At 48.5% G+C, this 12,641-nt stretch overlaps 1 protein-coding gene across 3 annotated transcripts; it reads right to left on the bottom strand.

The window, feature by feature from the left end:
* Positions 1–4,767: 4,767 nt before the first annotated feature.
* Positions 4,768–10,778, bottom strand: ZNF772 (zinc finger protein 772). Of its 3 annotated transcripts, none has more exons than XM_043600086.1 (5): positions 10,536–10,778; positions 9,888–9,926; positions 8,413–8,539; positions 7,948–8,055; positions 4,768–7,355 (listed from the first exon to the last, which is right to left on the bottom strand). In XM_043600086.1, the coding sequence occupies exons 1-5, from the start codon at positions 10,611–10,613 to the stop codon at positions 6,211–6,213; spliced, it is 1,497 nt and encodes a 498-aa protein (XP_043456021.1). In that variant the 5' UTR covers positions 10,614–10,778; the 3' UTR covers positions 4,768–6,210. The 3 variants fall into 3 exon arrangements, with proteins under 3 accessions (XP_043456021.1, XP_043456022.1, XP_043456023.1); XM_043600087.1 differs by having other exon boundaries at positions 8,413–8,533; XM_043600088.1 differs by lacking the exon at positions 7,948–8,055.
* Positions 10,779–12,641: the final 1,863 nt, after the last annotated feature.

The raw sequence follows: 12,641 nt of genomic DNA, 5'->3' as shown, positions 1-12,641 counted from the left end.
GGGACCAACACTCTTTTTTTTTTTTTTTTAATTTTTTTAATGTTTATTTATTTTTGAGACAGAGAGAGACAGAGCATGAACAGGGGAGGGTCAGAGAGAGAGGGAAACACAGAATCTGAAACAGGCTCCAGGCTGTGAGCGGTCAGCACAGAGCCCGACGCGGGGCTCGAACTCACAGACCTCGAGATCATGACCTGAGCTGAAGTTGGACGCTTAGCCGACTGAGCCACCCAGGCGCCCTGGCACCAACACTCTTGATAAGAGTGCGGCCTCGAACAGCTGGGGTACAGAGTTTTTATGGCTGATTTTTATCATCACCTGGGAACAGAACAGAGAAACAGTTCCCAGATGGGTTAGAAACAGTTGCCAGATGAGTTAGAAACAGTTGCCGGATGAGGTGATTATTTTAGACTTTCTGCCGCCAGGTTGCAACCAGTGGATCTCCTTGACCTTGCCTCTGATGCTCTTTTCTTTGAGCTTTTGTTTCCTTGGTTGGTGAAGCCTGATTTACAAGAGCGTGAAGCATAATTTACAAGAGTAAAGCAAGGCTGTTATCTGTTGACCTTCAGTGTCAGAACAAAGCTGTTATTTTTCAAGCTACCTGTTAGCCCTACACTACAATTTAACCCTTACAATGCTCTAAGGGAAGACTAGGGAAGTCTCTTCCCTTTTTTTGTACCAAGGAGAATTGGTTTCTTTTTTTTTCCTAAATTTTAATATTTATTTATTTACTTTTGAGAGTGGGAGGGAGAGGTGCACAAGCAGGGGAGGCACAGAGAGAGGGGGAGACAGCATCGGAAGCAGGCTCCAGACTCTGAGCTGTCAGCACAGAACCTGATGAGGGGCTCGAACCCGTGCACCGATACCATGACCTGAGCGGAAGTCCCACACTCAACCTACTGAGCCACCCAGGCGCCCAGGGTTTCTTCTTAATTTGCTTTTACTCCTACACACCTTCCTCTGTATTTCTTGTAAAGTAGGTATTTGTGAGACGGGTATTTCAGGTCTATGCCAGGTGGACAGTTGTGCAATGTGACACTCCTGGAGATACATGGAGTGTTACACGTGTGAGATTAGGACACCCCTCAGCAGAACCCGGAAGCCCCTACATACATCCCAGGGACCCTGTATCACCAGCGAGGCGTGCTGGTGCCCTTCAACAAGCCACACACACGCATTATACCGTGCCCTGGCAGAAAACAGGTGCAATAGACAAGGGACACACAGCCGGCTTGTGGAGCTTGCACCAGGGGCTTGTGCCCCAGAGGGCGGTGCCAACGCGCCCTCGCAGATACGAGGAAACGAATGCACAAATACTCTGGGGAGACTTGTGAGACAGCCACGGCACAGGGACACCCAAAAGCCTGGTATGCAGATACACACGCACAATCACACAATCCCCATGGGCTGAGGGTGACAAGGTGATTTCCACCTGGCTTGGAGAGAGTCCCCCGTCCCCCCCATCCTGGTCCCATCCCCGCTGGTTTGATGATGCTTTGCTGCCGGTCAGAACGGGGAGCTGGATGCACACCTTGGCACAACGTGGAGACTCACCCAGGTTTGAATCCTGAATGTAAACACGGAAGGATTCATGATGGGAGCAAATCAGCCCAAGCGCAAGTGGCAGAAAACCTAACTTGGAAATGCCGCCAAAAAGGCCCAGGAGTCAGTGCGAAGCTGGCAGGGGGCAGGGGTAGAGTGAGGGGCGGGGGGCGGTTACAGACTCTGCTGGAGGGGTCGGCGTGCCTGAGTTGGCTTCAGGGATAGTGGACCTAGAGTGGTTTGGGGAGGGGGCCATTTTGGTGGACCCTTAGCTATGGTTTGGGTGATTTGCATTTCCCCCAGAGTCTTGGGGAGAGCCCTGTAGTTCCAGCCGTGCAGGCAAGTCCGGATTCTTTCCTCCTCCTGGTGTTTCTCAGGTGCTTTACTCCTGAGTACACGGGGGCTTCTAAGTCAACCTCAGCAGTTTTCCAGCTGCCAAATCACAGCTACAACCACCACAATGAAACACATAGCTGAGCAAGGTTCCCGATAAACTCAAAAAACAAACATGCAGAAGAAATCTCATTGCTTAATTTCATAAATTTTTTGTGAAGTGTTGTAAAGCTCCTGGAACTCTCACAGGCAAACCACTATGCGTGGCCACAGCTAAGCATGGGCTTCCCAGGTACCACCATACACTTATTCTCAAGATGCTATCATTGGGGTGCTTCGAAAGTCCTCCTGGGGAGCCTGGGGGGCTCAGTTAAGCATCCGACTCTTGACTTCAGCTCAACTCATGATCTGGTGGTTTGTGGGTTCAGGACCGAGTCTAGCTCTGTGCCTACAGCTCAGAGCCTGGAGCCTGCTTTAGATTGTCTCCCTCTCTCTCTGCCCCTCCCCCATTCATGCTCTCCCTCAAAAATAGAAAATATTTTTTTAAAAGGCAAAATCTTAAAAAAAAAAAAAAAGACCCCCGTCCTTTCTCTCCATCAAGCACTGTGTTCTGGAGAGTGGGAGGATGTGGACAGAGCTCTGGGTCCTACATTGCCTGGGGAAGGGCTCATCATTAAGTATGGTAAATATACATGAAGACACAGGGGCACGATGAAACAATTCTGCTGCTCTGAACATATCCAGAGTTCATGAGAGAGAGAAGGGTCAGATCTTGGGGTCATGGTACAGGTAAGCACAGGTAGTGTTCCCTGGTGCCTGAGAGCTTTGATCTTGGAGGGAGAGAGGGGAATTTGGACACTTTTAAGCACTGCTGATAATCCGGGGTGAGTGGGTGCCATGAACTCTTAGCTGTGCTTCAAAAAAAAATAAAGATTGGTACAAATTCAAGTACCCCAGGTGCATTCAGCCCTCAGTCAGCCTTTCCAATATCTTCCTAATTCTCAGTGATGGGGGTCTGAGAAACCACAGGGGCTCTTCCCAACTGTCCCTCTCAATCAGCTTGGAGAAACCCCTCTCCAGGTTGGAAATGAAGCTCTGCCAATGAGATGAGCTAGATTTGCAGTGTCTGGACCCACTGTTACAAAGCAGTCCTTGCGTCAGAATACTAGAGCGGCTCAAGCAGTAGGCGTCTCTAGTAAACTCCAATTGGTACCTGGGTCTGAACCTATTCCCTTTTGTCTAGGCCCTTTGAGATACTCTTTTTCTCCTTACTCTGCCCCTATTCATTTATTGGGTTGAGATTTCTTAGAGAAGAATCATGCCAGACTTTCTCCCAAAAAGGGGTGAATCATTCTAGAATTTTACAGCAATAATCACAAGAGCCAACCAGGGGAATTAAGAGACCATGTGACATCTTTTATTCGTTGTCTCCGACAGCACTATAGCAGACTATGGAGAGCTAATCGTTTTGTTCCTATTGTATCAGCTACCATCCTCTTTATGGGCAAGATCCTCAACTGATATTGGCAAAATCCACTAAGCTTGAGCCCACGCGACTTCGTGATCTCAGCAGGTGGAAGATCTCTTCCTCCCCTGGCAACAACCCAGCCAATGAGAGATGGCAACAGCTCAGCCAGTGAGAAGCCACTATACTTACAACTTGCAGTTTACTCCAATGGTCTTTCAGTGTATAAAAGCTCTTCCCAACTTCCCCTTTCCTCAATAAAAAAAAGCATTTCTTGTCTCTGTTCTCTAGACTTGCCCATGGTTTTGCTGCAACTTGCTCGTCCTGGATTGCAATTCTGAGCTATTCCTAAATAAACCCATTTTCTGCTGGTAAAATAACTAGAAGTTTTATTTATTTATTTTTTAAATTTTTTTTTCAAACGTTTATTTATTTTTGGGACAGAGAGAGACAGAGCATGAACGGGGGAGGGGCAGAGAGAGAGGGAGACACAGAATCGGAAACAGGCTCCAGGCTCTGAGCGGTCAGCACAGAGCCCGACGCGGGGCTCGAACTCCCGGACCGCGAGATCGTGACCTGGCTGAAGTCGGACGCTTAACCGACTGCGCCACCCAGGCGCCCCAAGAAGTTTTATTTTTAAGGTTAACATAGGAGTAAGACAGGTGGCATCACTTAAGATTCTATAGGTACTAAAATAATGAGAATAGTTTGAAAGGTTTGACTACTTGAATAAACTGAATTCCTTGAATGACACAAATCACTAATGCTCACTCTAGGGGCAAAAAGGTAACTTCTATAGATCTATATCCACTATAAAAATTAAATTTGTAGTTGTAAATCTTCCCATAAACTCCAGGCCCAGTTAATTCGCTGGTGAATTCTACAAAAGAAAGAAACAATACCAGTTCTTCAAAAACTGTTCCAGAAAATTAAAAATCAGGGAATACTTAACCAACTTAAAGTGTAAAGGCAGCATTATGGTGATACCAACTAAACCCAGGCATTAGGGAAAATTAGAGACTAACATCCCTCATGAGCATAGATGCAAAAATCCTTACGGAGAGAAACACAACAAATAAATGCAACGATACATAAAAAGAATACATTGTGACCAAATGGGGCTCACTGTAGAAATGTAAAGTGGGTTCAGCTTTTGAAAAGTAGTCAATGTAATTAATCATTAAAAGACTAAAAATGTAAAGAAAAAAAAACCATGATTGTGGTAACCAACATACAAGAGACTCTGAAATCCCTACCTCCTTGTATTCTGTCAAGGGGCCCCCTTCTACTTATACCAGGATTAGTCTGTGTTACCTACAGAATAAGTCATTTCCTGAAAAAGAAAAAAATTACTTCTAGAAAAAGACTAATGAACGACAAAAATAATTATGCAGAGTTAAATAAAGCCATATACACAAGAGCACATATTAAAGTGTTACCTGTAGACGTGTATTTTTCCATATAAAATCCTAGGAAATAAAATCTGCATTGACAGAAAGCAAGATGGGTCGTTGCCTAGGAATGGGTAAGGAGGAGAGGGATTGGAGGGCAAATCAGAAAACTTTGCTTTCACAGGTGCAAACATGTTATCAAAACTAACCGAATTGTATACTATAAATCAGTACAGTTTATTGCAGAAAATATAGCTTGCTGACAGTGACAGTAGCCGTAAGAGACACAAATACGGGAATCCTGAGAATTTCCATAAGCCCTCATACCGAAGCCACAGTGATGGAAACATGTGGATATACCTTTACAAGAGTCACATTCCCTACAGTTTGCTCCCAATTCCCTATTAATCAGTGTCCCCGTACCAATCAGGATTCCTACCTAGTCTTTTTAGGGGACAGGGACATCTTCCTACTAATAGATTTCAGGGCCATTCGCGGGTCTCAAGGGGCCAAGTTCTCCTCAAGAAAATATGGGAACATGAAACATCCGTCTGGAACAAGGGAATCAATTCGAACTGCTCCCAGAACACCAGAGACTGTCACAACAACTGCCCACTACTCGGGGTGACCTTGATCACACAAATAATCTTGGAATACAGGCCAAAATATTAGACCCAAGATCAGTATTCTTTCAGAGACAGCCTTGAGCAGTGATGCAAGTTAGACTAAAACTAAAACGAGAGCTGTTCTTTGCCATTCTGCTACCACCGAGACGCAACATTTGGAGTTCTCACAAAACCTGTTCCTCCCTTCATGCCGGCAGAGCCCAATCCTGTTCTCAGTACAACCCACAGAGTGAACAGAGTCCCCAACACTAAAGGTAGTTGGAAAACTAAGGTATTGCTTGCAAAAACAGAACAGTGTGAGGCAGGCAATTCCCAAAGTAATTGACTTGGAGACTGGATAAATCCATCGTTAAGTGCAAAATGGGACTAACAAAGTCCATGAAAAATGGAAACCGTCTCTGCAAACAGCCAGCAGAACAAAGCTTGCAAGCTTATGACCAAAACTGAGTCATGTCCTTGCTTAAACCAGCTGATGGAGGCAAAGGCAGGAAGGAGTGAAGATTTTTAATGGGCTCTACTACTGATGATTCCCTCTAGGAAAGGGAGGAGCAGCAGAGATCTGCCTATTAGAGCACGTCGGGGTGACTTGTGCAATGTGGGACTCTGCCCTTCCATACATGGCTGGTTTTTCTTCAGAGACACTGGTGGCCACAGAATTCTGGCAAAGGTCCTGGGCATGTTATCAAGTACAACACTGCGCCAGAAAGCTTCTGACTCAACCTCCCCAGGGTGGATGTTTAAACGTATGAGGTTCAACTTCCAGCTGATGGCTACTCACGGAAGGCTAATCTCAGAGCTTCTCTTTAGTGTCAGTTGCTATGTTGCACAAGGAAACGGTATACTCCCTACTATACTAAGGCCTTTCTCCAGTGTGAACTTTCCAATGTCGGATGAGGGAAGCTCTTTGCCTGAAGGCCTTCCCGCACTCACTGCACTTATATGGCCTTTCTCCAGTGTGAATTCTATGATGCTGAACAAGTACATGTTTGTGGCTAAAGGCTTTTCCACAGTCGCTGCACACATAGGGCTTTTCACCATTGTGAACTCTCTGGTGCGCAATAAGGTCAGAGCTCTGGCTAAAGAACTTCCCACAGGCAATGCACTCATAGGGCCTTGCCCCAGTATGGACGCTCCAGTGTTTAATGAGTCTGTATTTGTGACCAAAGTATTTCCCACATTCACTGCACTCGTAAGGCCTTTCTCCAGTGTGTATGCTCTCATGCTGAACAAGTGTGGATTTGTGGCTGTAGGCTTTCCCACACTCGCTGCATTTGTAAGGCCTTGCTCCAGTGTGGACTCTCTGGTGTACAATAAGGTTGGAGCTATGATTGAAAACTTTCCCACATATGCCACACTCATATGGCATTTCTCCAGTGTGGATTCTCTGGTGCTGAGCAAGTATGGGTTTGCGGCTGAAGGTTTTCCCACATTCGCTGCACTCATAAGGCCTTTCTCCAGTGTGGACTCTCTGATGCTGGACAAGTGAGTCTTTGCGGCTGAAGACCTTCCCACATTCGCTGCACTCGTAATGCCTTTGTCCACTGTGAAAGGCCTCCACACATTTGGCGTTACCGTTTGGCTTCCAATTGCTATGAGGGGCACGGTGCTGGAAAATGCTTGAGCTAGTTGGGAAGTCCTTATAACCCTTCCCAGTCATAAAAGGCATCTCCAATGGTTCGACAGGGCAGCTGTTCACAAGCAAGGTGCCGCCCTCGTTCCCTCTGAAGGTTTCCCCTCCACTGTGCTGCTTCTGGTGCTGAAGGTTTGCACTGAACCAGAACTGTTTCCCACATGCCCCACATGTGTATGATTTCTGCCCAGGGTGTGTTCCCTGGGGCTCAGCCAAGTGCAAAATGTCTTTCAAGAGTGGGCCACAAGTCTCACAGGGGTGGGCCTTCTGGGTAGAAGGGCCTGCCTTGGGAGTCCTGACCTGTGACACACCCACAGAAATGTTCTGCTCAAAAGCTATCTCCTCGTCCTCCGTTCCATGCCAAGAACCTGAAAGCAGACAAATGCTGGTGAAGTGCAAACGGACACTGATGGGAAGGGCAGCCTCATTACAAATGTGTGTCTAACAGAAATAAGATCAAGGTCATAGGACTGCTGTCAGAACAAGAGGCCCAAGCTCCAGACGAATAAAGAGCTGCTAACCAGTAGTTAGCATCTAAAGATCATAGGATGGAAGAGGCCTTGGCTGGGGCAGAACACAATTGTAGGGTACAAGCCAGGAAGAGCATTTCAGGGTTTCAGTGAGGCTTTGGCTGCTGGGGACAGTGAGAGCTGTGTAGAAGGTATGTCTACTGAATAGCTACCACTGAACACCTGATATTTTAGGACTATTTGGCATATGTGCACATCTCATAACCACTAAGTATAGGCCAACGTTGGGGAGCAGTGCAGAGGAACAGGTGAGATATGGAGACCCAGGTGGTGAAAAGACAGAGGTCAAAGTTCAGAGCATAAGACAAGTGTTTACGTGGGAAACCAAAGACAGAAAGAAACAAACGTGGGAAGAGAGGGTAGGGAGTGACCAGAACCCAGCCCTGACACCACATCCTTCCCCACTCCCACTCCCCAGGGCCACACCCACCCTGAGCCTCTCTGGTCCTGGCTGGAGTAACGTCTGCCCAGTCAGATACCCAGGGCTTGCCGCCCAGCTCCAGTGAGGCAACCCCGAGGGACATGGAAGATTCATATCCTAAGAAGAAGATGAGACAGGTAAATGGCCAGCACTGGTCTGGGTAACCCACCACTCAGAAAAGAAAACTAAATATTATAAAAATAACCTCAAAGTAAGGTCTTACTAAGAATAGCTCAATGGGCTCGGCTAGTAGTGACCACACTGGTCCCTGCAGTTCCTGGCCGAGGCAGGCTACTGGAAACATCAGCTAGAGGAAGCAGGCAGAAACTGGAACACAGGGGTGCTTGGATCTGGAGAGGGGTACTCAGTCAGAGAGAGGACAATCTCTGATACAGGAAGAGCTAGACGCCCTTGGGGAACAGGGGAGCGGCAGACCCCAGTCCAGAACACTGGGGTGGGTGTGGGGGGCCTTACCCAGCGAGGCCGTAAGTGCCAAGTTCTCCAGCATCACATCGCGGTACAGGAGCCTCTGAGCCTCATCAAGGAGCCCCCACTCCTCCCGGGAGAAGTACACGGCCACGTCCTCAAAGTTCACCTGCCCCTGCCACGATGGCGAGAACCAAGTCCATGAGCAGCCTCTCTCCCGAGGACACGCATCTAGGCCCCCACAGATCTCCCCGCCAAGTTCCTTCCTACCTAATTCCTCAACTCAGAGGAAGTAACGGCGACTGGGTGCCAAAGGTGCCTGCTCTCTCCTAAAGTCCCTTTGATTACTGTGTCCACCCAGGGCAGCAACAGGCAGGTGGTCAGAGAGGCACCATTGAAGCTCTGGGCCTGGTCTGTGGAGCTGCAGTCCCCTCCCCCACCTCCCGCCAGCTAGTTCTCCGGTGGCTGCTACCATCATGCTACCGGACAACCAAAGCTGGACTCACCTTTGTCCTCTAAGTCCCCAGTACCAGGGCCCAGGAGCCAGCGGTTCACACTCCTTTCCACATGCACACTATTCATAGGGTCTCTCACAACTCTGGCCCCCCACCCAGACACTGGCCTCCACCATTACTTTCCTGGCTCGCTAACCACACTGTTGTGCAAATTCCTCCTCTCAAGCCCACCTACACACCCGCTTCTATTCCTTAGATGTCTCCATCCTAACGCCCTCCACCGAAGTCCAGTCCTGTCTTCAGCAGCTCACCTGACACCTCCACTCAGTGTTCTCTGGCACACGTTAAGACTCGTCACCAGGCCACAAATAAAATCCTGAAATCTGATCTGAGTTACGTCTATCACTGACATGCCCATCTTGGCTGATGGAACATCTACCCTTCCAGGTGATAAGACCTAAAGCCTCAGGGTTCTCTCTCTCACTTCAAAAAATCTGATCCAATACTTCTCCCATCTACACAGCTCCCCTGTGGCCCATCCCTTACTACCACTCACCTAGAATGCTGAAGCGCCCTCCTCCCTGGTCTCCTCGTGGCTACCACAGCTCCCTGTACCCACACCACACACAGTCTGTTCTCCACCTGGCATCCAGAGGGGGTCTGCTAAAACCTGGATCAGATCACCTCCCTCCTCTGCTCCTACCCCACGGCTACACAACCCTCAGAACGGAGGCCCAGCTTGTCAGCGGGCCATCTCAGACGGGACTCTTGCCCACCTGCTCCTGATTCCTACCGCACGTGGTGGAGACCTGCAGTTTCTTGAAACCTTTCATCTCAGTCTCTCCTCCCTGTTGGTTTCCGGTACCTGGAACAATGTTCTAACAGTCACTCAATATAGGAACCCTCCCATATAACCCCTGGCCTGGACCTATAACTCTGGGCTGAGGATTTCTCCAGGGTCCTCAGACTCATGCGCTGGGGCAGTGTAAGCAAAGTGTCGTAGGACACCACAATCCTGGAGACCATGTGGATGGGGTGGGATCGAGAGCACAGACACCCTTCCCTCACCTGCACAGGGTCCATCATTACTTCTGAGTTCGTGGGAACCTGTGGGAAGAGGAGGCTGTGAGAGACAAGAAACCACAAAGGAGCCCCAAAAGCTCACGGCTCCCCCCTACTCCTGCCCCAACACAAAGACCTGGGGCTGACTGTCCACCCTCTGTGCCTCAGTCTTGAGGGCCAACTAACAGCTGTGTAAACTCGGACTAGGTCTGTCTGTCTGTGCCTCACTGTCCTCATCATCTCCCGACCTCCACCCCAAGTTTGTTCCATAATCAGTCTATGAAATACTTTTAAAACCTTCAGATCGCGTCCCTCCCGTTAGAACCTTCCATGGCTCCTGGGGCGCTCAGAATGAAGGCACAGCCCCTCTGAATGTCGCTGCAAGTGTAACTCCTCACACTCCCTGACCCTTTCACAAACCAACGGCCCCAGGTATCCCGCAGCCTCCGGCTGTCGCTCCTCCGAGCCTTCGCACATGCTGGGCCCTTCCTGCATCGTCCTTCCACACCCCACACACCGGCTGTCAGAAACGGGACCCAACCGCCCCTGCTGTCTGGACACATGGGCCTAACCTGCAGGGACCTGAAGCAGCCCTCATTCGAGCTCGGGTTCAGAAAGGGAAGTCGGGGGAGGGCCCGAGAGCGCAGCACCCACCTGCGCCTCGTCCGTCAGTGGGGCCGCCTCCACCCGAACCTGCGGACCCGAGAAGGCGCAGGGAGAGAAGAGGGTCATTAACGATCGGAGGGTGCGAGGACGCGACCCTCAGGCCCGCCTCAGCTCAGGGGAGACAACGCCTCCTCCAGTGTTTTCCCTCTCGTGTCACCTCTCTGCGAGATGGACTAACCTGGTGGGTTAATCCAAAAGCAAACAAAATGTCCGCTCTGGAAGGGAACGGAAGTCCCACCCTGACGTCTCCCGCACCAACGGAAACGCCACTTTCCCAGGCATTCATTGGCCCGGCACCACGGAGGCTCCTGGGTAACGTAGTTTCAGTTTCGGCAGCAGCTACACTGGAAAGGAGCGTCCGCGCCACCTCCAAAGCAGAAGCCTCCATAGAGCTGGTGGCGCCTAGAAATTGCGTCATGTTGAGGACTGGGCAGAGCTTCGCTTTCCCTTAAAGGAACCGTTACCATATTTCCCATCAGTGTAGTCTGCCACACATGTTTGGAGATATTCTCTTTAGGCATAGAATGCTCACCCAAAACTCAGATGGACACTTTGTATGCTAATGTCACTCATATTTTTAGAGCTGGAAGCTAACACTTGTAGCCTGCAGTTCTAGAGTTAGTTTTGTGAGACCCAGCATTTTGGGTCAGAAACAAGAGAAGGAAAGACTCCAGACAGGGCCAGGATGTGCAACAGGCAGAGGGATATTGGGCGCCGCTGAAGCACGCGGGCAATATTTGTGTCTCTGGTTGCCTCAGAAATCATTCCTCCTGCCTGTATAGTCAGTGATTGTGTCGAACACAGGTCTAATACTTTTTTTTTTTTTTTACAAGATATTTCTTACTCTGTATACAGAGATGTATTCAATTCCATTTTGGTATCTTACAAATGTCTGAGAGAAAGGCGATTTAGCAAATGTCATTGGCAGTTAGGAGGGCAAGAAGAACAGCTTCTGTGCGTAGGAATTAGCCACAGAACTAAATTTGTATAGGGACACCTGGGTGGCTCAGTCGGTTAAGCGTCCGTCAGACTTCAGCTCAGGTCATGATCTCACGGTTTGTGAGTTCGAGCCCTGCTTCGGGCTCTGTGCTGACAGTTCGGAGCCTGGAGCCTGCTTCCGATTCTGTGTCTCCCCCTCTCTGTGCCCCTCCCTTGCTCACATTCTGTGTCTCTCTGTGTCTCAATAATAAATAAATGTTAAATTTGGATACACAGTAAAAAATGTCGTTTAAGTGAGTGTGACATAAGAATATTTGAGGCCCAAAGTGATTCATGTAATGGAAAACAAACCCACAGGCAATAAATTTCTAAACAAAATATTCAAGTCCAAAAAAGCTTGATCTCAGATGAAAGGTCTGCAATGAGAGAAGGAACGAGGATCGAGAGAGATGTGCATCTTTTGATTAAAACAAATGTTCAGGGGCGCCTGGGTGGCTCAGTTAGTTAAGCAGTCGACTTGGGCTCAGGTCATGACCTCCCGGTCCATGAGTTCGAGCGCCCCGTCGGGCTCTGTGCTGATGGCTCGGAGCCTGGAGCCTGTTTCGGATTCTGTGTCTCCCTCTCTCTGACCCTCCCCTGTTCATGCTCTGTCTCTCCCTGTCTCAAAAATAAAAATAAAACGTTAAAAAAATTTAAAAAATAAAACAAATGTTCATTATCTATGCAAAATGTGAACATATCCCCCTGTGGGGTTAAAATGATGGAATTCCCATGCATTCCTCCAGATACTCACTGAGAGAAGGCTATTTGCTTAATGTTCTAAATCCCTTATATTTCTAAATGGGAAGAAAATGCATTTGTAATTCTGTTAACTTTAAAAATAGAAGCTGCCAGTTATTTTACCAGCAAAAGATGGGTTGATTTGGGAAAAGAGAATTCCAATCCAGGACAAATAAGCTGCAGTAAAACTGTAGGTGAGTCTGGGGAACAAAGGAGAGACACAATTTCACAGGGCGAAAAGAGGAAAGTTGGGAAGGCTGTTATGAACTACAAATCCATTGGGGTAAACTGGGATTAATAGTGTGGTACCTTTATTGGCTGAGCTGTTGCCTGAGGGGATGAGAAAAGTATCTCTACCTTTAGTTGGAGTAGTAG

The sequence above is a fragment of the Prionailurus bengalensis genome, chromosome E2 (genome assembly GCF_016509475.1).
Source record: "Prionailurus bengalensis isolate Pbe53 chromosome E2, Fcat_Pben_1.1_paternal_pri, whole genome shotgun sequence".
NCBI classification, from domain to species: Eukaryota; Metazoa; Chordata; class Mammalia; order Carnivora; family Felidae; genus Prionailurus; species Prionailurus bengalensis.
This window is presented reverse-complemented; position numbering and strand designations above follow the sequence as displayed.